This window comes from Drosophila suzukii, chromosome 2R, assembly GCF_043229965.1.
Source record: "Drosophila suzukii chromosome 2R, CBGP_Dsuzu_IsoJpt1.0, whole genome shotgun sequence".
In the NCBI taxonomy this organism is placed as follows: Eukaryota; Metazoa; Arthropoda; class Insecta; order Diptera; family Drosophilidae; genus Drosophila; species Drosophila suzukii.
Window position 1 is genome coordinate 18,538,595 of NC_092081.1, and position 24,440 is coordinate 18,563,034.

A 24,440-nucleotide genomic window follows, 5' to 3' on the forward strand; every position below is an offset into this window, starting at 1 on the left:
TTCAACAAAATGTGTTGTTGACTTTCGCGTGTTCGTTTGTTTGCCAAATTCAATAAATTCACAACATTTCGGGGCTCATTATAGTTGCAAATCATTTTGCTTAGCAATGCAAATCGCAAAACTCCTGGCTTTATTGCATTTCATTGAAATCGGGTGTTTTTTGGGTTCGACTTATAACTACATTTAGCTAAGTCAATCAGTTATCTAATTAGTTGTACAAATATAATTTAATAAAGTCTTTGATAATTCAACTGGCCTAAGCATAAAACATTTTTGATTGCTGCCAGCCAGTGCAAAATATGTTCGACAAGATAAAGTCGAAAACATTTGTTTTTATAAGGCCTAAAAAATAAAAACATTGGGTTGCAATGGAAGGGCTCTATCCAAAATCATACCCACAACATTGCATATTTTTCTGAAATACTGTTTACTTAGGAATATTTTTTTAAAATCGCAAAACATGTATAATACCTTTGTAAAATAATAAAGAATTTTTCAAGGTACTCCAAAAAATTAATCAACATTTTTGAATCATTCCTAAAAAATTGTTATGCTCCTATATTTTTTAAAAAATATCCTAAAATCTTTAACTTTAGCTCAGTTTTTTAAAAATATAAGGGCATTATTTAGGTTTGAGGTAATAATTCGATATTTAAGACATTACGATTTTTCGGGCGTGCGAGACTTTTTTGAATAGACATTTTTAATAAGTTTTATTAAAGATCTGTTGAAAAAAAATTGTCCAAAATTATTAATTAACTAATAATTAAAAAATATAATCGTTCCGGTCCCTCATAAAAAAAAACAATTTTAATAAAATATTATCCTTTTAAACTTACAGTGTTTTTTCGACTTTTGCCGAACAGCTTTGCCTGGCAGGCCAAAATTCATTCTCTTTACACGGAAACCTCTTTGGTGTACTTGGACCGATCGTTCAGATCCAGGACCAGCTTGTCTGGTCTCTTGGGACGAGATGTGCCTCCACTGCCGCTGGTGGAGTTGTTCGAGTTGTTGGACACATTGCCCAGGGAGGGAGCAGCCAGGGAGTCGGGCTCCAGCTGAGATTGGACATGGATTTTCTCCTTCTCCGTGGAGTACAGGACAATGTCGTCCGTGGAGTGAGCCGCCTTGGTCCTGACGCCCTCGCCCTCAACTTCCGCTGCCGTCGTGCGATCCAGGACTTCGATACTGCGGGATTGGATGGGATGCACCTGCTGGCCACTCGGCTGCTGGCCAAGCTGTGGATTCGCCTGGGCCTGCGAGTAACTGCCGCTCCTCCGGCGTCCAGTTAGCTTGTACTTACTTCTACAATTATCACAAATTTGATACGAAATGCTGAGCTCGGCCTCCAATAAATTGCGGGGTTGCCTTTTGCAGCTGGTAGGCGGAGTATTCGTGGCTGCCGTTCGCACTGTGGGCCTTCTCTGGCTGCGCTGGCAGGGATCAGCTTGGTCGAGGTCCTCCGACTGGGAGCACATGCACTCCAGCTTGATGTTGGCGAAGCTCAGGCTGCCCTCGTCCTTGGGTGAACCCATGTGATCGCAGGCGCTGCGCGGTGGACAGCAGTAGTAGTGCTCCTTGGACGCATCCAAACAGCGACTGCAGATGATGTGGCCATCGGCAGTCCGCCGGAGCAGCTGCTCCCGGAAGTCATCGCCGCTTAGCTCCGTGTTCATGGCCCGCTCCTCGTAGGCCGCCGAGGGGGGCGTAGAGCTCGGGGGCGTTTCCAGTACCATGGTGGGAATACTGGCCCTGGCACTGCCACGCCCATTGGCATTGTTGTTCTGCTGGCTGTACTTCTGCATCTCCACATTCAGGGCCAGGAGGGGCAGGGCGCTCTGGCGGGTGGCGGCCGAATGGCCGTGGGCAGTGGCTCCCGCTGCCGCCGCCACCACCATTAGGCCGCCCGGGGTCTTTAGGCCGTCCAGCAGGCTGGAGATGGTCATCACCGCCACGCCCTTGGGCGGAGCCATCTCCTGGATGCGCTGCAGCTGCATGCTCAGCTGGCGGATCTCCTCCAGCGCCTCCTGGTCGGACAGCTTCGTTTCTGGAGAGGGAGAAGAGGTTTGGATCTTACAATATAACGTAAATAGGTAAATTATTCATTTATTATTAATATAATACATTCAGACATCATTTATAAGTTCACAGAGAGAAATATTCAAGTACATTGTTCTTGAATTGAGAACATTCGTTCTTAAAAACCGTGTAAGTACATATTGGTGTCAATGTTCTCAATACTAGAACAAAATGGTGAGAAGAGAAAAGTTAAATTGATTTTACTTAACAACTTTTTGACAAGTATACAAAGTATATACCGCCAATCCAACTTGATTCGAGGAAAATAAAAACATTTTCAACTTAAAAAATGTCGTTCTATTTTTAAGAAAATTTTCAACTCAGATGAGAACGTCAGAATTTTCTCTGTGTAGAAGTAAGCTGTGAGCTCCATAACTCGAAGGTCCCACGACTTGTAAGAATTTGGTATGATATTGTATAATCTGATTCAGAAAACTTAAACCAAGTGAAATTTAATGGCAAATAAAATTTAATTATATAACAATTAATATAATCAAAATGGTATTTTAAAAACATTTTATGCTAAGCAACATAATACTATAAATAAGGAATCGACCAGTTGAATTAAACTTCGGTTTCAGTTCTATAACTCCTATGTACAAGTGTATAAAGACCTTCCAGAAAAACTATTGACCCTAAGTGTATTTCTTTTTTAAGAAAATGGTACTTTGAAAATATTTCAACATAACACTTTAAGCATAATAATAAGAAAGCACTCGTTAGATAAATTTCGTTTTCTTTTCTAAACCGTTTTTTAACGATTGGTTAAAGATCCCGAGACGCACACGCATAAAATTTGGGTTGTACACACTTCGAGTTAGAGAAGATAATTATATTTAATATTTATCATACTTATAAAGGCAACCCCTATAAACCTATTACATAAAATTCTTCCGAAAAGCTAGAAACCTAAAGAAAATATTATACTTTAAATTGAAGTCTGGGTGTTTAGTAGTCAGTTGGCTTTTATGTTTGGGCTGCCCAAAGGGTTGACCAAACGTCGCTACAAATGTAAGGGAGATACGATCTGCTTTGAGAAAGGCAAGCTGAATGGGAGCTGTGTTTTCATTTTCATGCCGTGTTAAAAAACACCGCTCCCTGCTTTCCGCTGCCAACTTTTGCACTAAAAAAGTTGCCCGTCCATGTCAAAAGTTTCACACTACCCAGCCCCACGAAAACCGACCTCAAATTTAAATGCGTAATGTTTGTACCGTCTGTGGAAATGGGGAATGGTAAGGAATGTGGCTGGGGAAAGTGGAAGGGAAAGTTGGACCCTGTTGTGGCTTTGACTTCGGCTCGGAAAAGTGGCAGACTTCCTCTTCGCTGGCGGAATGATAAATGGCCATTCAATTCGGCTGAAAGCCTGTCGGTATGATTTAAGCCACGTCCACTCAAAAGCAACTTGCTATCAACTTTCAAATAATAAGGAGGAAAACAAATAAATTTAAAGCCGAAAAAACACTCGGTTTCTCTCTCCCTGCAATCAAAACTACTTGGAAAACCCAGGGAAATTCCTTGACGGATTGATGGAGGCTTTGCGACCCCTCTTTCCTGTAAGTGTATTAAAAGCACCCTTGATTTTTTTTTACCAGTGTCCGTTGAATTTAGATTTATGGCTGTGAAATTAAGCGAGCGGAGCAGTCGACAGTGGCCAAAATTGAATTTATTATGTGTGCCCCTCTTAGTATGCAACACAATATTCCCTTTTCCACTCGCGCCATATTTAAAATTCGCCACACAGATACTCCTCACCATAAGTGTGTGTGCGTGGGTTGAGTTGAGTGTTTGCTACTTTGTGATTGTTCAATTTAAATATGCAAATTGAGAGCCGCTTAAAAACGCACCCAGCAAAAAGCAGAGACAAGGCCGAGTGGCACAAAAAAAAATGTAAATTTAACGCACAATTTACGCAGCCACAAAAATGCGTTACGTTTTGTGTTAAAATAGAAATACGAGTAGGTAATAAAAAATTAAATAAAAACCTCTCTGCCCGACTGAGAGCCTATAAAGCATTAAAACATAAAGCGTCGCTCGCTGGCAATAAACTTCTAGGGACGCAGAAAATTAAAAAGGTTCGCCATCAAACCGAATAGTAAACACCGCGATAACAATGGCAGCCAAAAAGGTATAATGGCTAAAAGGAGCCAGCTCCGAAAATTACCTCCTAACGAAATGGATCTCTTCGCATTTTATTTTCTAGTCATTATGATTAAATTCTAGAAGTAGGCTTTAATATATGCCTTAATATATTTATTTCAAATGCAAATGCAAACATTACTCTTCTATTTTACCAGGTTGTTTTATAGGCATTGATAAAGTCATGCAAAAGACAATGCAATAAATCACAGGCAAAAACTCGGGTTTTAAATACCATTAAGTTATCCGTTATTCACATTAAAATAAATTTTAATTTAAATTTTAATTCCTAGAAGCGCCTATTTTATAAAATACGTACACTTCATTGCACGCGATTGAGATTCTTTACCTTCTCTAACTTGCTTAAGTTTAATATTCATACATTTTTTCAACTAAAAGTTTTCTTTTCATTTCCTTAAACTACTACAATATTCTATATTTAACTTATTATAAATACCAATTAAAAGTTTTCTAAAAACAGTTAAGCTATGGTGCTTCTTTGTTACTTAGGAATATATTTTGATTAATTATTTCTTGGTACCGCCCACTCATTCAATTTTATTTTAAATGAATTGAATACTTCATGCTGCCAATTATAATTTGGTGGAAATTAATATTCTCGTTTCTTTCATTAATTCATTCATTTTTCTTATAACAAGCATGTTACTTCCATTTCACTAAACTTTGAGCAATCAATCGAAACTGAAATTCGGTTCCCGAAGTTAGCTTTGGTCTTGAATAAAAATTCTAATCAAAAGTTATTGGCTGCCCGTTGCCGTGGCATCTGTGTAATTTCATAGTTCAATTACGGACTCTTCACAGCTTTAAAGTTGTCCCGGGCCAATGAAAATTCCCCGGGAGCCAAAAAAGGGAGTCCACCTTTGGATGGGTGGGATGGATGGATGGATGGATGTGGATGGAAGCCCAGGACCCCGGGGAGTTCAGATAGTTGTTTATACATTTATACATCAAAGCCAGCGAAGCGATAAACAAATATGGCGTCGGCGGCAACTTGGCGGAAGTTTGCGCTTTGGAGCAGCTTCCTTCCGTGAAAACACGGACAAACCCGCACACCCACATACACACGAATCTCGGGTTAACCGCAGCTAAGATTGTTTTGAAGGAGCCCTGGAATCGGGCCATAAATCAGCATCCGAGGCTGTCAACTGGATGTGTGCCATGGCTCATGGCTCATGGCTCATGTCTAGACAGCAGCGATAAGCGTGCCACTGACGCCGCCTGTCCCGCCCATTTTTTAATTTGCCGAATAATACACCATAAATAATCGTCAGTCGGGGAGAAGACTTTATCGACGCTGCACTCAGGGAAAAACAATTATCATGTTCGGGAACCAGATGATTTATGAAGGCATTGCAACTTGATTTAGCCACTTTCAAATGATTAGGGTATTTAAGATCAGCTTATTTGTTACTTGTTGATTATATATAGTTGCTATTTGAGGTTTCACAGATTAATCATTGATATGTACTAATATAAAAATGTCGAAAAGTTCTTTAAGTCGAATAAGTTTGTAAAGAAATTTTGCAGTCTATATGCCTAGAGCAAGTTGTCTGGCAAGGAATAACGCCTTCACTTCCATTGCTTGCTTTAAAGATTTAAAGACTACTAAGATACTTTTAAGTAAAATCATTTCTTTCCGTTTTTTTAACGATTTTGGATTGCCTAAAGATACTTTTATGTAAAATCATTTCTTTCTGTTTTTTTAACGATTTTGGATTGCCTACGAACTTTTTATACTAAACCAAAATTAAATTGCGCTCAAATCTAAAATGATTTTATAAAAGACTGTAATCGGTGGAATGGAATAAAATTAACGGCTGGTAATATTTTTTTTAGAAAAGATAAAGCCTTCTTATATCATAACGTTTCTTTTGTCATAACTAGCCCTATTTTCATTTCATTAAAATGTCCTAACTATCCGAATATCTTTTTGCTTTGAGAAACAAAGTACTCTATGTCAATGTCCTTTTCTGCTTTGGGTTTATATAATTTATATACAATATCACCATTATTATAATAATATAAAAATACTATTTCTTTGGATGTATTCCCGATTTCTCTTCATAAAAATGTACCGACTGTCGGTGCTTCTTTTTTCCGTGCTACAGAGTACACTCTATGCAGGTTCCCTCCGCAGATCATTTGTCAAGTGGACACTGTCGTTTGTCATAAACGTCGATACGCTGGGACCATTAGGACAAATGGGGCAATTGGCCGCTATCGCTGGACGACCAGCGGCACTCCAAAACTCACCTGCTGACGTGGTGCCCGCCACCGGTGCCGTGGAGGTGGTCACCGAGCTGGGATTGGCAAAGGTGCGCACTTGGGGACGGAAATTGAATTTCGCCCCCGATGCCTTGGTGCCCATGCCGATGTTCTCCTGATGCGATTTGCCACTACGCAGCACGATGTACACCTGCGTCAAATTGCGGATCTGGGATCAGTTAGGAGCCTAAATGGCCGGGCCAGGAGGACACTCACCTTGCTGCCGAAGATTAGGGCCAGGAGCAGGGTCACAGTCAGCTGCGTGTGGCAAAAGAAGATGATGTACAGCAAGTCCGGGTTGGCCGGCGACTGCAGGAAGAGCCTGAACAAATGGGAGTAAATCAAGTGGGCATTTATTAGATAGCGAAATCTATTCTCAGAAGTCATCTTCAAGTTTTTCATTTAAAAAGTTCACTCAGAGAATCAACTGGATATTTTTGAAGCTTCGAAGAAAGCTAGATAAATGGCTTTCATCTTTAAGTTTACTTGGAAAACTAAAGGTATAAATATCAGGCTTGAGGTAAACAGTTTCTCCATTAAAATCAAAATATTCGGGAGAAAACTCATTTGAAAGTTTCATAGAATTCCTAGCAGACCAACGTATTTTTATGAGTGCTCTAGATGTAATAGCTACAAAAGTACTTCAGTAGAAGGGAATAATAAATGTTGCCTTGAGTTGTAACTTGAACTATTCTGAGAATATATGAAAAGCATAAATGCAAATTCATTTTTGGGCAAGGGTTTTTCTGAGAAAGCATTGAAAGCCTGCGTTTTTAATTAATTATTAATTCCTTATATTTAAGTTATTATTATAGTTGAGTTAACTTTGAGAACAGGAGAACAACCTTAGCAAGAAATTTTTGGGTGATAATACTTATTAATTAAATATTAACATATACATTTTTGAATAAAGGTTTTTCCAAGAAGATTATGATTCTTTAATACTTCAGATTTGAGCTAATTTGTTATTATGGAAAAGGAAAAACTACCTTTGTAAGATATTTTCTAGGGATAATAGTTTCTAATTAAATATTTCCGAGAAAATACTGAAGTTTCAATAGTTAGAGTTGGGTTAATTTGGTGTAATAACAATAGTTTCTAATGAAATGGTGGCACTTACATGGACACATTGAGGAAGCAGGTGAGCAGGAACTCATTGTAGATGGCCATCGAAATGAAGCGGCTCTCGTTGAACTCCGAGGGCGCCTTCCGCACCATGATGCACAAACGAACGCCCCAGGCCAGAAACAGGACCTCCACTAGGAAATGAGAGAAAGTAGAAAGTAGTAGGAAAAGGATTAGTTCCCTTGCGCACTTTTTCGGCTGCCCAATTTCACTTTGAAGTTTAATTACCAAAACCGCGAGTCAGTATTTTATTATTAAGTACATACAGAGGGGGTGAAACTATAGAAGCGCCACTGCATTTTCATGGCTGCTGTTGCCCCCTTTTTTATTTCTTTGCAGCGAAATATGAAAAGGCATGTTGGCCAAGGAGAACTAGTTTTTTGGCCAAATGTTCCAGCATGCAATTATAAATGTAATACGCGCTTTTTTGGATTGCAGCCAAGTCAAATGAAGTTATTTAGCAGTGGCTGCTGCCAAAGCGCGTGATGAACGCCAGAATCGGCGATAATTGTTGTGCGTGTGTGGCTGACAAAGGAACAGATGCAGATGGAAGCACTCGAGTCCTTCCTCAACTTTTTTAATTAAACCAGCTGGCAAGTGGGGCGCAGTACTTCCCGGCAAAATCCACTCTCCCGCTGCTTCAACTTGGCTTATGGCACGGACCTGTGTCGCCAGTCGCTTTGTAAAAGCGCAAAAATCATTCATATGCAAGTTAGAGTGGACCCTAGTCTAGGAACCAGAAGATCAAGGGGTTGCTCTTTTGTGAATATAAGGGATTTTAATGACTGCAATATGATTTGATTTAAAAAGATTTAATTAAATCCAGAAAAACTAACTTGTGATGTCCTTAAGTTATTCATATAAATATAAAAATCATTGTTTTGTTACAATGCATAACCAATAACTGATAGAAAGAAATTTCAACTCTACAAATAAAGGTCCCTAAAACTCACTGACAATCAATACGAGTATTTAATTTTGTTGATTTGTCGATCGACTTTAATAAAAATCTAGTAAAGCAGTTTTAACAGCAAGCCCTTTCTCTTATTATTGGGAATTCATAAGAGCTAAAGGGAAAGTACACCAAGGGTTCTTAACTTTAGAGGTATATTTTATTTACCCTTTTAAAGACTATATATAAAAAGTTATCAAATGAATTTTCACCAAGTGATTTTCCACTCTAAAACCCAAGGTAGATAGCCAGCTGACATCTAGACAGAAGGTAAATGGCCAGAAGAAGATGAGAAAATATTGACGGTGGAACAAAACCAACAAGAGCAGCAGGTGTTCGTCCCACTGTGCAGTAGCTACCGGTTGGCCTGGCAACTTTTTCATGGTACTGCACTTTCGCATTTCTTCTCCGGCATTCAGTGCGTATACGTTATGAGGACATTGTTGTTTGTTCTACTTCTTTTTTTTTAATATTTCCCTTGCCAGCAAACAGAGCTGCCTTTAAGTGGCCTCCGGAATTCCATATTGCATTAGGTATTCCCAACTTACTCGATGTGAATGTGTAGTCCCACCAGTCGGTCTTGCAGAGAAAGGCCTTCAAATCATCGGCAGTGCGGCCCACAACAACATCCGGTGGAGAGACGAGGGTCCTGACTAGAAGGCAGGTTCCAATCGCCCCACAGATGATGCCCAGTCTTTTGAGCAAGGCTGCATCTGTGATTTTCACAGCCTTCGCCGAACGAACTCGGAAAATCACCGAAATCCTGTGGGCGAAATAAACGAAATCACAGGAATATGTAGGATAAGAGGTGTCTATATCTTACCGCCAGGTCTTCAGCATCAAAGCTCCGTAGGTTAGTGAGAATCCTATCTCTCGCAGCCAAATCCGGGCGGTACAGGTATACAGATTGGGATTGGGATACATCACTATGTTCTATATAAAAATATAGCAGTGAGTATGAGTTCAAAAATGTTTTTAAACGAAACAGGTTTTAAATAAAGTAATAAAACCTATAAGTAATATGAGAAAGATGGAAATAAGGAAGGATGATACCATGATGATATATGTCACGTTTATCTATTATTTTTCACTTTTACTAAAAAGATTTTTAAGTATATTCTTAAAATTATGGAGTGTATTATGATGTATATTTTTCTAAAAATAATTTTATAGATGTACGTTTTTATTCGTTTCCTCGACTTCTACTAAAAATTTAGCAGGAGGTATCTCCAGTATTTTCATTACCTAAAATGTAGGTGTGCATTATTATGTGTATTATTTTTTCTCCTTTTTATGTACCCAAATGTTTGTTGTTAATGTGCCGCAGGAAACTCAATAAAAAAGCAAAGTCCCCCGAATGATCATTGAAAAGTTAAGTGCAAGCCAGCATTTATCATTCAGTCAGCAGTTTAATGAAACCCTCGAACAAATGTGCCAATAAGCCTGCTGTCAGGGACTATAGGTTATTTTAGGCACTTGTATTGGCTTCTATTTTGGGCTTTCTTCACGCCTTGCACATATTAAAAAATCATAAAGCAAACTGTGCTGTCAGGAACCCTCCTATAAGTCCTCATCCCAGTCCCCATCCCAGTCCCCATCCCCATCCCTATGCCCAACCTAGTCCTGTGTGTCCATTGTGTGCTCGTCAAGAGATACTCATGGCGGCCAAATAAATCTGCCACACATAAATAAATTCCCATCCCCAGACCCTTGCCACTTGCCGGATGTTCGATGAACTCTCGCTTAAAGTTGTTTATTTGGCCGGCATCCCATTAGTTTCCCTCGCCAGCCATAAATCAATCAAATTAAATTGTGTAGAAATTGATGGCCATTGGGTTGGAGTTCGTTTTCGTTTACGTTTTCGGTTTCGAGTGTTGGATTCTGTTTGCCGAGCGCTTTTCTATCTCATTTTTCACTGCAAATGCAAATTTTGCGGCTATTTATGGCTTCGATTGCCGCTGAATGCCTCCATTGAGTTGTAATAATAATGTTCAGCAGACACTTTTGGCTCGCTTGGAAAATGTTTCATTTCGCCTGGCAAAATAAAGCGGATGCATCTGTCTATTCGATGGCTCTCAATTAATTCAGCTTGCAGTGAAAGCGAGCGTTTCCCATTGATTATGCCACTCAATTGCAAAATCATATTCGATGCAGTCGATTGACGACTGATCCGTAGCAGTTTATTCAAAATGAAAATGTAATTCCTTACTCACCGTGCAGTAAATGAAGAATGCCCCCAAGGCAATGACCCGCAGTAAAGCCGGACTGGCGGCCCTCACAACCTGAAAAACAAGACATTTCCAATTAAGTACTTGCTAGCAAGGGCAAAAAAGTTTGCAAATTAAAATTGAAATCGTTTAATCCGCACAATTTCACAAGGAAATCACTGCAGGACCCCGTTTCTCTAAGTTGGCAGAATGTCGGGCGGTATGTTTAGCGCCATTTAATTAGTTTGGGCAAACTCACACACACACCATCTCGCGCCCATTGGGGACTTCCCCGGAGACACAAATGCGACAGAATCGCATTACGAATGAAAACAGTTTAGTTGGCTAGTTGCCTTGGGACGCGGACAAGTGGAACGGGTATGGGTTTGGGTAAGGGAATGGGGATGGGGATGGGTTTGGGGATTGGAGCTCGGGGACTTGGAGGTATGGCAAGATGGGGGATAGGATAGACAGCACACAAATGTCAGACTGCGACAAGGGAATAGAATAACTCACTTCCCGCAAGCAACTCTCTCTAACACAGAATCACTTTAAAAATAAAATACTATTTATTAAGAAGGTGTGCCGGAATAAACTGCAGTTCCAGAAGAAATCAAATAAAATCTTAAATTATAGCTGGACTGTTTGTACGATTACGATTTTTCCATTAAAGGCTGAAAAAATAACTGGAATAATTGAAGATTGAAATATTCTTGATTCGATGTTACAGTTTTATGACAAAGAAAAATAGATAGTATTCAAAATGGAAGAAAATGATATAACCACAAATTATTATAAAATCCTATAAAAAGAATTCTAAAGAAGTCCAACTGGATGTTTTAAAAAATTAAGCTTTTACCAAATATAACTTTTCTAGTTTACCATTAGCTGAGGTATTACATTTTTATTAGAATGCTAAATTATATTGTTCAATTTTTAAATCTTAAATAATAAATTAGTTGGCCTTTCCAAATATTATCCACATATTATAGTAAGAATCTTAAATTTGAGAAGGTTTTCCTTCTCAGTGCATATATATTACATCCGCAGTGGACGAGAAAGTTGGGAGTGGTTTAAGTCCGAACGCCAGAGACAATTGGACGCCGGCAGCCGGACTTGTTCTCTGGTCTAATGAGCGACCGAGTGACATTCTGAGCGGAGTTCGCAGGGCAGAACCTTTCCCCTTTCCACTTTCCACTTTCCCCGTTTCCTCTTCCACTTCCTCCTGAAGACAGGAAACAGCAGGATGTGGGATGTGGTGTGGGTGTGGCCAGTTGTGGAAATGTTTGCACTTCCGCTTATGCGCGACTATATCCGCTGTCCTGGTGGCTTGTTGCCGGCTGTTATCGGGAGGACTCCTGGCTGGCCAGGCTGCACGTTCAAAATTAACTCGATTCTAACAATGCTAAGCCGCTTAGCGGCTCAATGATGACAGCAGCTTAGGTTGGCCCCGCTCCGGATCAGCGCTATTTGACAGTGCGCACCGATACTCACAAAAACACGAAATAAAATATAATAAAGACAAACGATGGACAGGTTCCGGCTGCTCGGGGATAATGTCATTATAATGGTTTTACAATTTCGGACTGGATTTTAAGAGATTTATCATGGATTTTAATTCCACAACTGTTATTCGGAACATAGCTGGACATCATGCGGATTTCTGCAAGCAGCTTATACTTCTTTTACCTAATAAATATGTACTCAACATTTTATTAAGCTTTTGTTCTATAGTAATAAATTTAAAAACTTCCGGGTATCCATTCTAAAATTAAAAAAATCGATCAAGTAAATGAAATTTACTTCCGAATATTCAAAATTACGGGGGTCATATAAATCACTATGCGTTTCACATTATTTATAAAGGTGTCTAAAGAATGCTGTTAAAATGGAACACCGTATTTTGGTATCAATCCATTGGACTTCTTGATTGATAATATATTATTGCATACTTTTAGACACCTAAGATATTAAATTTAAATTTATATAAAAATGAACTCCAATAATACGTTTATTAAAACCAAAATTAAGGAAAATGGCAAGGACAAAGAACCACTCTTATAAATCTCTTATAAATCACTTATAAATGTGACTAATTTTTTGGTATTTAAGTATTCCACTGTTGCATACTTTTAGACCTTTAAAGTGATTTCACTGCCCTGATTTCTGTGGCACCTTTAAATAGTTATGCCTCTTCAGTTAAAAATAATTCCCTAATTTTAACAACGCAATCTGCTGATATAAATTGGTTTCCTTCAGTTTGGACCTCCTGCAGGCCACTGATATCCTACTTAGAGGACCCAAATACAAAGTGTTGAAATACCAAAGGCCCGCGGGAACTGGGACTCACCTTAACCTGCTGGTAGCGGAAGGTGAACCAGGCTGCCGGCGGCAGGAGCCCAATCACGATGCAGGCCAGCGCCAGGATGCTGGTGCGCATCGGCCAGTTGAGGGCGGCGATGCAGGGCGAGGAGTCCTCGCAGGAGTCACAGCCCTCGGCGCAGGGCAGGCACTCGTACTCGCTGTTGCTGTTGTACGTGGAGTTCTTGCCCTAATACATATTTAATGAGAGTAAGGCTCTTAGGGCGGCCACTTGGCCAGGACGAAGATGAGGACGAGGACGACTTACCAGCATCAGCTTCTCGTACTCCTCCTCCAGCAGGCTGCCGTTGAAGAACTTGTGCTGCGAGACGATGTCGGGGAAATAGAATCCCTTGCGGCACAGGCATTTGTAGGAACCACGCCGAAAGCCCAATCCCATGATGGCCTCGCACTGCGAAATGGTAAGCCGGGAAATGAAAATCAAAATTAAGTGCTGACTGCGGAGAAATTCGGGTTTCTACACAGAGAGGAATTCAGCCAGGCATCCAGACCATTACATTTATGATTCATTCACACATTCTCAAGATGGAATAATAACTGACTTTAATTTTTAGAAAAATAGCAAGGCTCAACAAAGAAGGAACTACATTTTCTCTGTCTATTTAAAAACCCGCTGAATTGAATATTGCTGTTTCAACTTTTTTTTTTAATTCTTTAACATTTTTGATAGCTTTGTAAATTTAGTTTCTTTTTATTCAAGGCTTTGGAGACTTACTGTTGAAAAAGAAAGTAATATTTTGAAACTACTGAAAGCAATTTTATGAACCTAACAAATATTTTGTTTTCGTAATTATTCTGTAATCTGCTTAGGAAAATAGTTTTTCAGTATTTTAATATAAACTTACAACAATATATTTGAGATCTGGAAGTCCTGAAAATAGCTGATAAAACATGTCTATTATAAGAGTGTTCTAACCTATGGACGTATCTGTGCCTCTCTTATGTAATAACCTTTTCTCACTGTTTTAGAGTTAGAGTCTATGAAATTACAGGTTAATAATAAAACTAGTTTTTACAATCCCAAAAAACATATAATCCCATATGGATTTATATATACAAGTTAACGAACTAGCTTTAATTAAGTAAAACCGATGGTGAAGGCCCACGACACTATAGCTTAACATCTGTATCTAGCTCATAATTTAAATTTTCTTTAAAAATTCATAAATAAATAAAGATTATCCTCTGTGTAGCCCCACTGATTCACACATTTCTCTCACCATCGTGGTGCGCTGCTTGCACTTGTCCGTTCCGGCGAAGATGTTCAGTGGTCTTTTGGTTCCAGGAGTGTGCCTCTGAGGACACTGGTCGATGTCCACGCGCCGCAAGTCAATATCGATGCCAGATGTGCCCCTGCGGGAAAACAGAGGAAACGGGAAAAACAGCGTATCAGCAGGAGGCGTTAAAAATTTATGTTATTAATTTGTCAGCTTAACAATCAACTGGGCGGCACTTAAGCCAAATGGCGCCATTTATAAACTGGATTCAATAAGACCTGTGTGTACGGATATTTATGGACATGGTCAGGCAGACCGAGTTGCTATGGCCAGTTCTCGGCGATAACAAACAATAAATTCCGGTCCTGATTGTGCATATGTCTAAGGATCTGAGAAGGCGATTTCGCACAAAGGGATAAACTAACATGCGTGTTTGGTTCCGGCTTCTGAGTCCCGGAAAAAATAGCAGAAAATTATTTTCTTGCTGTCGTTGACGGGAATGGGATTGGGAAGGGGTTGGGAATGGTTAAGGAATGGGCTAGGAACGGGTTGGCAATGGGTTGGCCATGTCGTTTTACAAAGACATAAAGCCATGAAAAGGGTGCACTAAGCTGTCGACCCCTGGCCGCGCCTCTCCGTCAGCTGGTTGAAACCCAATATCCTATATCCTCCGTATATGCCTCCTCAAAGGTCGCCGTCGGCAATGGGCAGCCACCCAATTACACGCATACCTAAGCATCCCGAGAATCCTGGAGATGGACAGCTGGAGGTTCTCGGCCGGAACACATGTAGAATTTTACGCATAATCCCATCCTTCCTACCCATCCACATTTTCACGCCGGGCTGTGGCCAAACACCCTCGTTCTTGCCACCGACTTTTCTTTTTTTTTTCCATGCGGCAGGGAAAGTTTTCTTGTGGCATGATCCCTTCGGCACTTGCCTTGCTCTTTGTTTGCGAATCCTTTTTGTTATTCCTTTCAAGTTTTTTTTAAAGGAATTTTCTTTTAAAGTTTTCAACAAAATAATATTTGATATTCAATATAGTTGGAAAACTGAACTTTGTGTTTGGGTGGCTTTACTTTCAGATTTGCCATTGTATTTTATAAGACCTTGATGATGGAAAGTTCCAAGAACGCAGTAATATTTATAAAAACAGAGGTAAAACAAATTTGGAAAAAAAATATCTTAAGAGTTTAATTGCAAAATAAGAAAATCAAATGTAGTTTTTTCTATATTTACTTTTAAAAATTTTATTGTTTTAGTTTTAAAAATGTTTTGACCTTGTTTTTGCTTATGTTGCATATTATGGATGACCTTGTATGTATAAATAGATTTCCTCAAAGAAATTAGTAGTTCCACGTGTGAAGAAAAAATAATCTATAAGTCAACACTCAACACCCAAACCCTTCAAATTCAATCTTAAATTGAAAAACTTAATGGAACCCCAAGGAGGCTTCCCCGAGAAGAGTAATTTCCATTTCGTTGGTTCAAAGAGAAACGTTTCCCAAGAATTCTCAAGAATTCCCTACTCTTTCGATGGGCGGCCATAATGTGTTTGTCCCGGCCATATCCGGTGGCCATTGGATTGGGGAAGGATTCGAATTCCCGGGATCGCAATCCCGGATTTGGGATTCAGCATTCGAGACTCCAGATGCCAGACTCCCGGCTGTCAGTTAATATTGACATATCAGTTTGTATTTATTTGATTGTTTCTGACAACTTATTGATTGCGAAAATTCGGGAAAAGGGACCACTGGGAAATGCACAGCGGCGGGACTGGCTGCACAATGGCCATATAACATTATCGTAATGATTATGTTAATTCCCAGGCAGTTGATCCCAACGCCTTTGTGTCCTGTGTGTCCTGTGTATATCCTGCAACCCGACTGGCCTTTTTTTTCCGTATTATTGGGCCAAGTTCGAATGGCTATGTGTGTTGTTTCCCATTTCTTATTTGCCTTTGCCATTGCCATTTATTTGCTGTGGTTTCAGTTTCCCTTCTCATGCTTTTGGCCCTTTGTCTGTCTGGCATTGTTGTTGTTGACAGTTTTTGAAGATAATTTGTAAACGGATATTAGAAAATAAGCTGATTGAGCCGACCGAATGAGTTTGTCCTGTTTTGCGAGCCAGCAATACGTGTGTCTCTCATATTGATTTATTAGTTTGCGCCCTAAGCTATTTGCCGATGCCTGCTGATGTGGCAATGTTTGCCTATCTGGCGGACACTTGATTTATATGACAAACGCCTTTTCGGAGAGCTCTGCCTAATGCCTACAAATGAGCCATAATCGAGCCTGATTTTGTGTGTTTTTGGGACTCAAATTGCTAATGGGTCTGGCCTGTTGAATTAAAATTAGTACTGACATTTGTGGCAACTGCTTGACATGATGGGACTTTTCCAATGCTGGACTTTGGCTATTAAAGACTTAAGAGCTTTAAACTTAAATTGTTGCATACATGTGTGTTAATATAGAGTTTTAATTTAATTAAATATTTTTATTGTCATATTCAAGGGTGGAAAATACTGAAAAATATTTTTTAAAATAAATTCAATGAACATATATCATAGACTCGTATTTTAAAATTTTTAAAATCTATTTATTTCTTGTTTAACAATTAAATCCAGATTTTCAGAGATCTTAATCAACCATTTTATTAAACAACATTTTTAAAACATTTTTTTAACACATTAATAAAAGTCTCCCCCTTAATTGGTACCTAATTTAATGGGCTTTGATTAAATCCCGCTTCCTAGTGCAGTTTAAAGCGTGGAAAAACTGAAATCACAGCAATTTTGGCCATGGACCAGGAGATACGGCGGAGTGCAGCTTGCCATTCCGAGCACGTGCAACAAACACGCACTACGTGAATAAGTGAAATGCATCTGAAGAGCTTTTCTTGCCGGGATCCCCACTCCCATATAACACATCCCTTCTCCTAATACCCGCCATACATGCACGTGCCAGCTATTTAAAACTGGCGACAGCACTGTTTTCCCTGGTTGCTCCATTTGTGAGTTCATAAAGATGGTTGTGTTCAGTGCCGCGTAACCAAAATATGGCAGCAACTTTATTGCAGGGAACGTATGTAATAGCATCTACCATCAGAATCACACCCAGCCAAACCAAACCGAACCAAACCCATCCAATCCAACCATCACGCATACCGTTTTGTTGCCAGTTTGTAAACAACTCATCTGCTGTAGCTGCGCCACATTACGTATACGCCATGCGTGCCCAATTTTCGGTCGTGGCAGCTAATGCACATAATCAGGTTTGTAGTTTGCACCTCGCTGGCAAAGTGAGCTGCGGCCTGTTGGCAAAACCAGTGCTGCTAAATGTCTATTTCTAAAACCGCCAGATTTACCAGGAAATGGTAGTATCTGAAGGGAGCTTTACCAGAAAAAGCAAACACTTTTAAAGCGATTGATACATTTTTTGTATACATTTTTCCCGATATTGATGTGGAATGTTAGCTTAGCTGGGTAACTGGTCAAACACTCGATGTTGTCGAACTAAGGCAAAAAGCAACCAGAAATACTAACGTTTTTGGCAAAAGTCGTTGTAACTATATTTCTGGGAAAAAATCTATATTTTGTTTGGCAGAATCCGAAAAATGGTCCAAATATGATGTGTTACACTGCGTTGAGCTCGAAATTAAATTCCCTATCGATTGGAAGTCAAACCGGGCAACTTTCATTTTTGACCATTTTTTGCAAAAACTAGTGATGTTACCCCTTATCAAAAATGCAAAAATTGGCATAAGAATTTATTTTTCTAAATGTACCAGGAAGTAATGTGGATGTTAGCAAATTTAAATTTTGTATAACATATTGTTATTAACTCTTTATTTTTTAAGTATAAAACGCCATCCTAAAATATGTAAAAGTTTTGTAAAAATCTATCCTGATAGAAGACAGACTGACAGCTCTGATCAAAGCCCTTAATCTGCCATATTTGCCAGCCAGTCAGGCGGCCTTCATTTGCAAACTAATTTAAAATACGGACCGATGACAGGACCAAATGGATGTCAAACCTTTTTGGGTGGCCGAGGGGAATGGAAATATGGCTTAAAGCGAGGCCACCTTAAAGTCTTAATTTGGAAAATGTGAAATTTAATGAGAAGAAGATGGAATTTCACCACGTGCATATTCCCAGGTCGCAAACTTGAGATCTCCGAGAATTCCTTAACGGTTTCCAGGAATTCGACGACCACCCACCCAATAAATACTTGGCTTTCTTGGTTAAAATACCTGGCTAAGCTATATGCCAGCCCTTAGTTATTCAGTTCCCTGGAATACTGTGTGTGTTGCACATGCAAATCCATAATCAAGCACATATTCAGTTTCTGCTGCTGACTCACAAAGGCTGGCTTATTGCCTGATATTTGAGATTTCCGTTTCCGTTTGCATCATTATGCCGAGTTCCCAAGAAAATGTGGGATGTTGAAAGTGGGCTGGGGCGACAGGCTGAGCCATATTGCAGCATAAGTCAAGTAAATACAATGCGGGGATTACAATCCACATTTACAGCGGCCCCTTGGGGCCTGTTTAATATTGAAACTTTGTCGCTACCCGCAGAGTTGTGAACGCTAAGCGAAACTTAAATGAAATCAAATAAAATTATTGCCCCTGCAGGAGGTCCTGTCGTCCTTGGACGCCCAGGCCTCTCGTGTCCTTTCGCAGCGGGCGCCTAATGTGATTTGTGCCTTTATCCCCAGCCGTTTGGCCAAATAATTTATAATAAAATTAACTTTAACTTAATGTGGATACTTATTGTTCGGCTTGGCTTTGCCGCCAGTGAACCTGCATATTTCATGCAATTAAGAAAAATGAGCCAGCCACACACACCGCATAGCAAATGAAATTAATTAGCAACTTGCCGCCACGCCCCTCGCTTAGTACTCCCTCATTTTTTTGTTGTGCTTTCTGCTTCCGCTTCCGCTGCCGCCGCAACGTAAACAAATTAATTTTGCCAACTAATGGGAAACTGATAGCAGCACATTATTAACATGAGCCGGACACGGACACGCTCGGAAAAGTGGGCTCCTGCCCCCTCTAACCACGGCTTCCAGCTTCCAACTTTAGTCATTTCTCCCCACCGTAAGCCGCTGAAACAAATGAGCTTTGTTTGACGTGGTCCCGCTGCCGGACTGCATCCTATTCCGACCATCCTAACTATTCTCACTGTGCAGCCGGCACGTGGTCCTAACTGGCATGAACTAACGAACTTTTAACATTTCCACATTAATTCCGGCAGGCCGCTACAGTGGGAAAAGGAGTTGCAACATGCTATGAATTTCTTTCTAACAAGCCTTGTTAAAAAACATTTTATTAGAAATAATCAAACTCTCAGAAACAACAACAACTGAATAAAAGAGTTGTTTAGTATTTGTAAGAAATAAATCTTGTTAAAAATGAATAAAAATACGAGACCTTACAATTCATAAAACATGTTTTTTAAAAAACCATTTTATTAGAAATAAAGAATCGCCCTAAATAATATATCTAGTAAGGTTATTTGAAATTAAGCAAAATACTGGAAGACCTTCAAATTCACATACCATGTTTTTTATTAGATGAGATGGCATTAGACGTTAGATGGCTTGCATAAGCAAAACATATTAAGTTCCATGACAGGATTGGAAAATATTTAAATCAATGTAATAAATTATTAGTACCTTGTTTGTCATGTTTACTATAGGCATTTTTTAATTTAATAAAAAAAAATTTCATATTAATATTGAAGGTAAAGGTTAAAGGTTCCATGATACGATTGAAAAATATTTAATTGAATATAATAAATATTTAGTACCTTGTTTGGTATGTTTACTACAGGCAATTTGTAGTTGAATGAAAACGAATATCATATTTAAATTGAAGGTGAATTAAAGGTATGTATATTTAAAAGAATATAATAAATATTTAGTACCTTGTTTGGTATGTTTACTAGAGGCAATTTGTAGTTGAATGAAAACGAATATCATATTTAAATTGAAGGTGAATTAAAGGTATGTATATTTAAATGAATATAATAAATATTTAGTAACTTGTTTGTCATATTCACTATAGGCACTTTTTATTTTTATAAAAATAGTTTTATACTAAAATTAAGGGTAAAAATTGTTTTTTTCGAGTGTGTAAAATCTGTAGAGGTACTAAGGTATTAGCTGAATTCTCTACGCCGACAATTGCTACATTTCCGCTTTTCCCACGGTGCCTCTTGGCGGGCAAAATTTATGTTGCAACTAATTGCAGGCAGTTGCTGGGCTTCCGCCAGCGGCAGACAGTTTCCTTTTCCACTCTGTGTGGGTATATGGAGGTCCTGTCCTCAAGAGCACAATTTCCGAACTCCTGACCCCTGACCCTGTGAATTTTCCCACTGACTGCGTGTGAAATTTATTGAGCGTGGAAAGTCATCGAACGTTAAGTAGGCATGTGTGTGAGAAGGTGCGAATGGGCCCAACTTTATAATTGATTGCTTTAATTAAATTTTGAAAACGCTGCTGCCAGCCCACCTGCCAGCGGAAATAGCTCTAGTAGAATCCCAGAGCATCGCATCCCTGGCTGCTGTGTGTAATTAAATTTTAAACGCTTACTTAGGCCAAAGCGAACTGGTTGCAATAATTACGGAAGCCATTAGGCAAGCTCTCGCGAAAAGCGGAAAACGGGTTGAAAAATTTCCAAACAGATATGGTCTTGCCGCGGCTGCAGTTGGTTCTACTTATCCTTGGCCTGAAAGCCATGTGGGGCTCTTTGCTGCAAATCGATTGGCCAAAACGACAGTTGGACTGGTGGCAGAAGCAGTACTACCAATCATCATGTGAGTTTACCACCCATTTTTATAGTAAATGTATTCTTTTAATTATATATCAATCAATAATCTTGGAAATAATGTAGAATAATTCCTCAAAGAGAGTACAATAATTGCCACATAAGATAAATATTCTTAAAATACCTTAATTCATAATAACACGTTCTGGAAAATTGGCTATGTGCCACTTATAATTTAATTACATTAAAATCAGATTTCTGTATTCATTTCATTAATATTCAAAGCCTCATATTTATCTGTCAATCAGGCTCGTCCACTGGCACATTGATTAAATTTAAATAATTTGAAAAGCCATTCGTAGGCATACATTTAAATTTATCATTGATCCATTGAGCCAAACCGCAGGATTATCATACGTTTATACAAATCCAAATCACTCTGACCTGCCTGAATATCAAATTAATATTGAATCTAATTTTCAGGGAAACAAAGGCTGCGGTTTACGACTACCCCGAAGCCAGGAGCCACTCCCGAATCGGTTGAAACCAGATTGGTGTACCCATGCTACTGCTACAAACCATCCCTCGAGGGTTTGGCCACTGCCAGTCCGGTGGAGAGGAGAATGATTGAGCCCAAGGAGCTGTTCTACTTAAATAAATAGTATTTATGGTACACTAATAAAAAGAATGCATTAACTTAATGGTCCATGTAAATATTATAGCTTAAGTTTAATGGCAATTTAATTACTTTGGCAATTGGTAATGTTAAACTGAATAAATATAGTTAGGGAATTTTAAGCTCTCTTTTAATAAATTAAAAATCCTTAAAATATAATGATTCAAATATCTTTAAATTAAATCAAGCCATTATATAGATATACTTCTTACTTTTTTATAAAAAGACATTTATCTGTAGCTGTTTATATTCCTTTTTAGTATCAGTGTAATATTGCTGATATAAACAAAGATGTTAAACCAAAAACCCAGAGGTAGTTGGCCTATTCTGTTTGTTTGATTTGCAATTTTCCGAGACCAGTAAATCTACCCCAATCTAGGGCTTTAAATCATTGCCATAGAACAGCAGCTCATTGTTCTCTGATGATTTTTAAGACAACAAGCAGATAAACCTCACGCAGCCATCCCGTCTATCCAAGCAGTCAGAAGCAATTTCAGCTGGTCGAAAAACAAAAGCCACGTAATCCTGGCCACTCCCCACCGACACTAACTTGGCCACTAAGTGAAAATAGTTTGCTGGCCAAAATGTGCTTTTGCTTTTGCTTTCGCCTTGGCAATCTGCTGTCTGTTTTGCTGCTGCTGTTGTCTGCTTCCATCCAGAGTGATAATTGCAAATTATGGATGAAGTAGACTGGAAGTGCAGATGGCAGCGATGACTGACTGCCACGCCCCCAGCCCACTTTCCCCAGTGGGTGTTTTGTCATAAATATCAAAGGGGTTTTCAGCCAGCAACTGTCATTAGGCTGATGGCTTACAAGTTATAAAAGCATTTATATTTATATAACTTTAATTCCTGGAAAAATTTGCCATTCCCCTTGGCAAATGCCTGCGTTTATTATTGTCTTTATTCTCGGAAATATATAAATAAGCTCTCTAAATGCTTGTTGGGCTTAGTTCCTGGAAACATCTGAAGTAAAGTACATACCTTTACATTAGCTGGAATTTCTGTGTAGTTTGGTATTTCAACCTATAAGTAGTTGATTTCAAGCCCTTTTTAATAAAAAAAATATTTTTGTTTTTGAAGTTCCAAACAACTATACTTAAATTTATTGATCTGGGTCAATAGCAATGAAATGCTCATCAAAAAGCACAACTGGTTCATCGCTTTCTTTTAAGGCTGCCTGCCAACTTGGGAGCAACGCTCAATTGAAAAAGTTCCCAAAAGAGCCAGAAAACATACAAAACTATTTAAAAAGAAAAAAGAAGGAGGGAAAATGGAAATTATTTAAACTAAGAAAGAAGCCCAGATAGAAATGGGAAATGAAGATGAAAAGATGGCACGTTATAAAGTTTCATAAGATGCTGTGCTCTTTTTAAAGTACTCAGTTTTTAGGGCGGTGCGTGAGCGGAATTTCGGTGGCAGTCGATGTTTGGAAAAGCACTAAAACTTAAACTCCGTTGGTGGCACATTGCACGTGCCACACTAGACCAGAAAACCCAAAAATGCTGCCCAAGAGCAGCAGCCATTCAGCTATTCAATTACTTTGCCCGTTTCTAGACAAAAGCCAAGAACTGGCACTCGCTCAGTTTTCCGACTTTTCCGGCTTTTCCATGCTGCTGCCGCTGGCAACAGCGGGTGCTGGCTGGAAAAACTGCTGTGCTGGCACTTAGCGCACCATTGCAGTTTTCTTTCAAATTTCCCATGCTGCGAATTATTTATAAAATGCTCATCTGGCGGCATCCGTCATGTGCACGTACCTAAGCATATACATGTCATTGTACACCATGCACAGAAAAGAAAGAACCGCCCATTCCGATCAATAGGGGTAAATGAATAACAAAGTCATGGTCATGTTTAAAAAAAACCTAAATATTATTCCTAATCGGCTTAGTAACCACTTAACCAAGGGTGCCATAGAAATCACTAGAATTATTAAATGTAGGTATCTAAAAGTATGCAACAATATATTTTAAGAAAAGGCATAAATGATTCTGTTACGAAAGACAATGTTCTTTCTTATAGCATACTTTTAAACACCTTTATTAATTATTTGAAATCACTAAGATTTTGTAATGTAGAAGCACATTATATTTTATTTGATGAATTTGTCGCGAAAGAATATGTTCCCTTTACATAGCATACATTTAGACACCTTAATAATTTTATATAAAGTCAGTAAGTTTTTCTTCGCAAATATATAAGTTAATTTCTAAATATTTGTTCACATGCTATGCAGGTCAGACTGATGATTATTGTTACAGCTTCATCCAAAAAAAAGGTTGTAAAATGGTTAAGTTTTCCAATTCTCCCCATGTATATGCACCAGAAATAAACATGGATTCTTTGGTATACTCACTTGAAGTGATAGGTTCCGTTCTCGTAGCCAAAGAACGGCACCGTGTAGGTTAGCATCCAAATGTTGCCCCCGCCGCAGTCGTAATAGGGTTTTGACCATCTGCCATCCTCATATTTCACAGCCAGCGTGTCGTCCTCGATTCGCTCCTCCGTGCGGTTCGAGTAGAGATGAAAGGCTGCAAGGCAACAGAATGGTTTCAATAGCGTTATCCATTATGCAAACTGTAATTAGAGGACCCAGAAATCGATAAGC

General features: G+C 39.1%; 2 protein-coding genes across 2 annotated transcripts in view; one reads left to right on the plus strand and one right to left on the minus strand.

The window, feature by feature from the left end:
* Positions 1-449: 449 nt before the first annotated feature.
* Positions 450-24,440, minus strand: part of LOC108008207 (uncharacterized) — a 51,909-nt gene continuing 27,918 nt past the window's right edge. The window contains exons 3-13 of the mRNA XM_036813284.3: positions 24,189-24,363; positions 14,388-14,520; positions 13,415-13,558; positions 13,136-13,336; positions 10,792-10,860; positions 9,402-9,511; positions 9,127-9,341; positions 7,622-7,760; positions 6,718-6,823; positions 6,490-6,652; positions 450-2,047 (exon numbers count right to left, since the gene is read on the minus strand). Of these exons, the coding sequence (XP_036669179.2) occupies positions 897-2,047; positions 6,490-6,652; positions 6,718-6,823; positions 7,622-7,760; positions 9,127-9,341; positions 9,402-9,511; positions 10,792-10,860; positions 13,136-13,336; positions 13,415-13,558; positions 14,388-14,520; positions 24,189-24,363 (2,606 nt within the window). The 3' untranslated portion in view covers positions 450-896. The remainder of the gene's footprint in view (positions 2,048-6,489; positions 6,653-6,717; positions 6,824-7,621; positions 7,761-9,126; positions 9,342-9,401; positions 9,512-10,791; positions 10,861-13,135; positions 13,337-13,414; positions 13,559-14,387; positions 14,521-24,188; positions 24,364-24,440) is intronic.
* Positions 21,053-21,852, plus strand: LOC108009907 (uncharacterized). Its single transcript, XM_017074631.4, has 2 exons — positions 21,053-21,205; positions 21,640-21,852. Exons 1-2 carry the CDS (start codon positions 21,076-21,078, stop codon positions 21,816-21,818), a joined length of 309 nt encoding a protein of 102 aa, XP_016930120.1. The 5' UTR covers positions 21,053-21,075; the 3' UTR covers positions 21,819-21,852.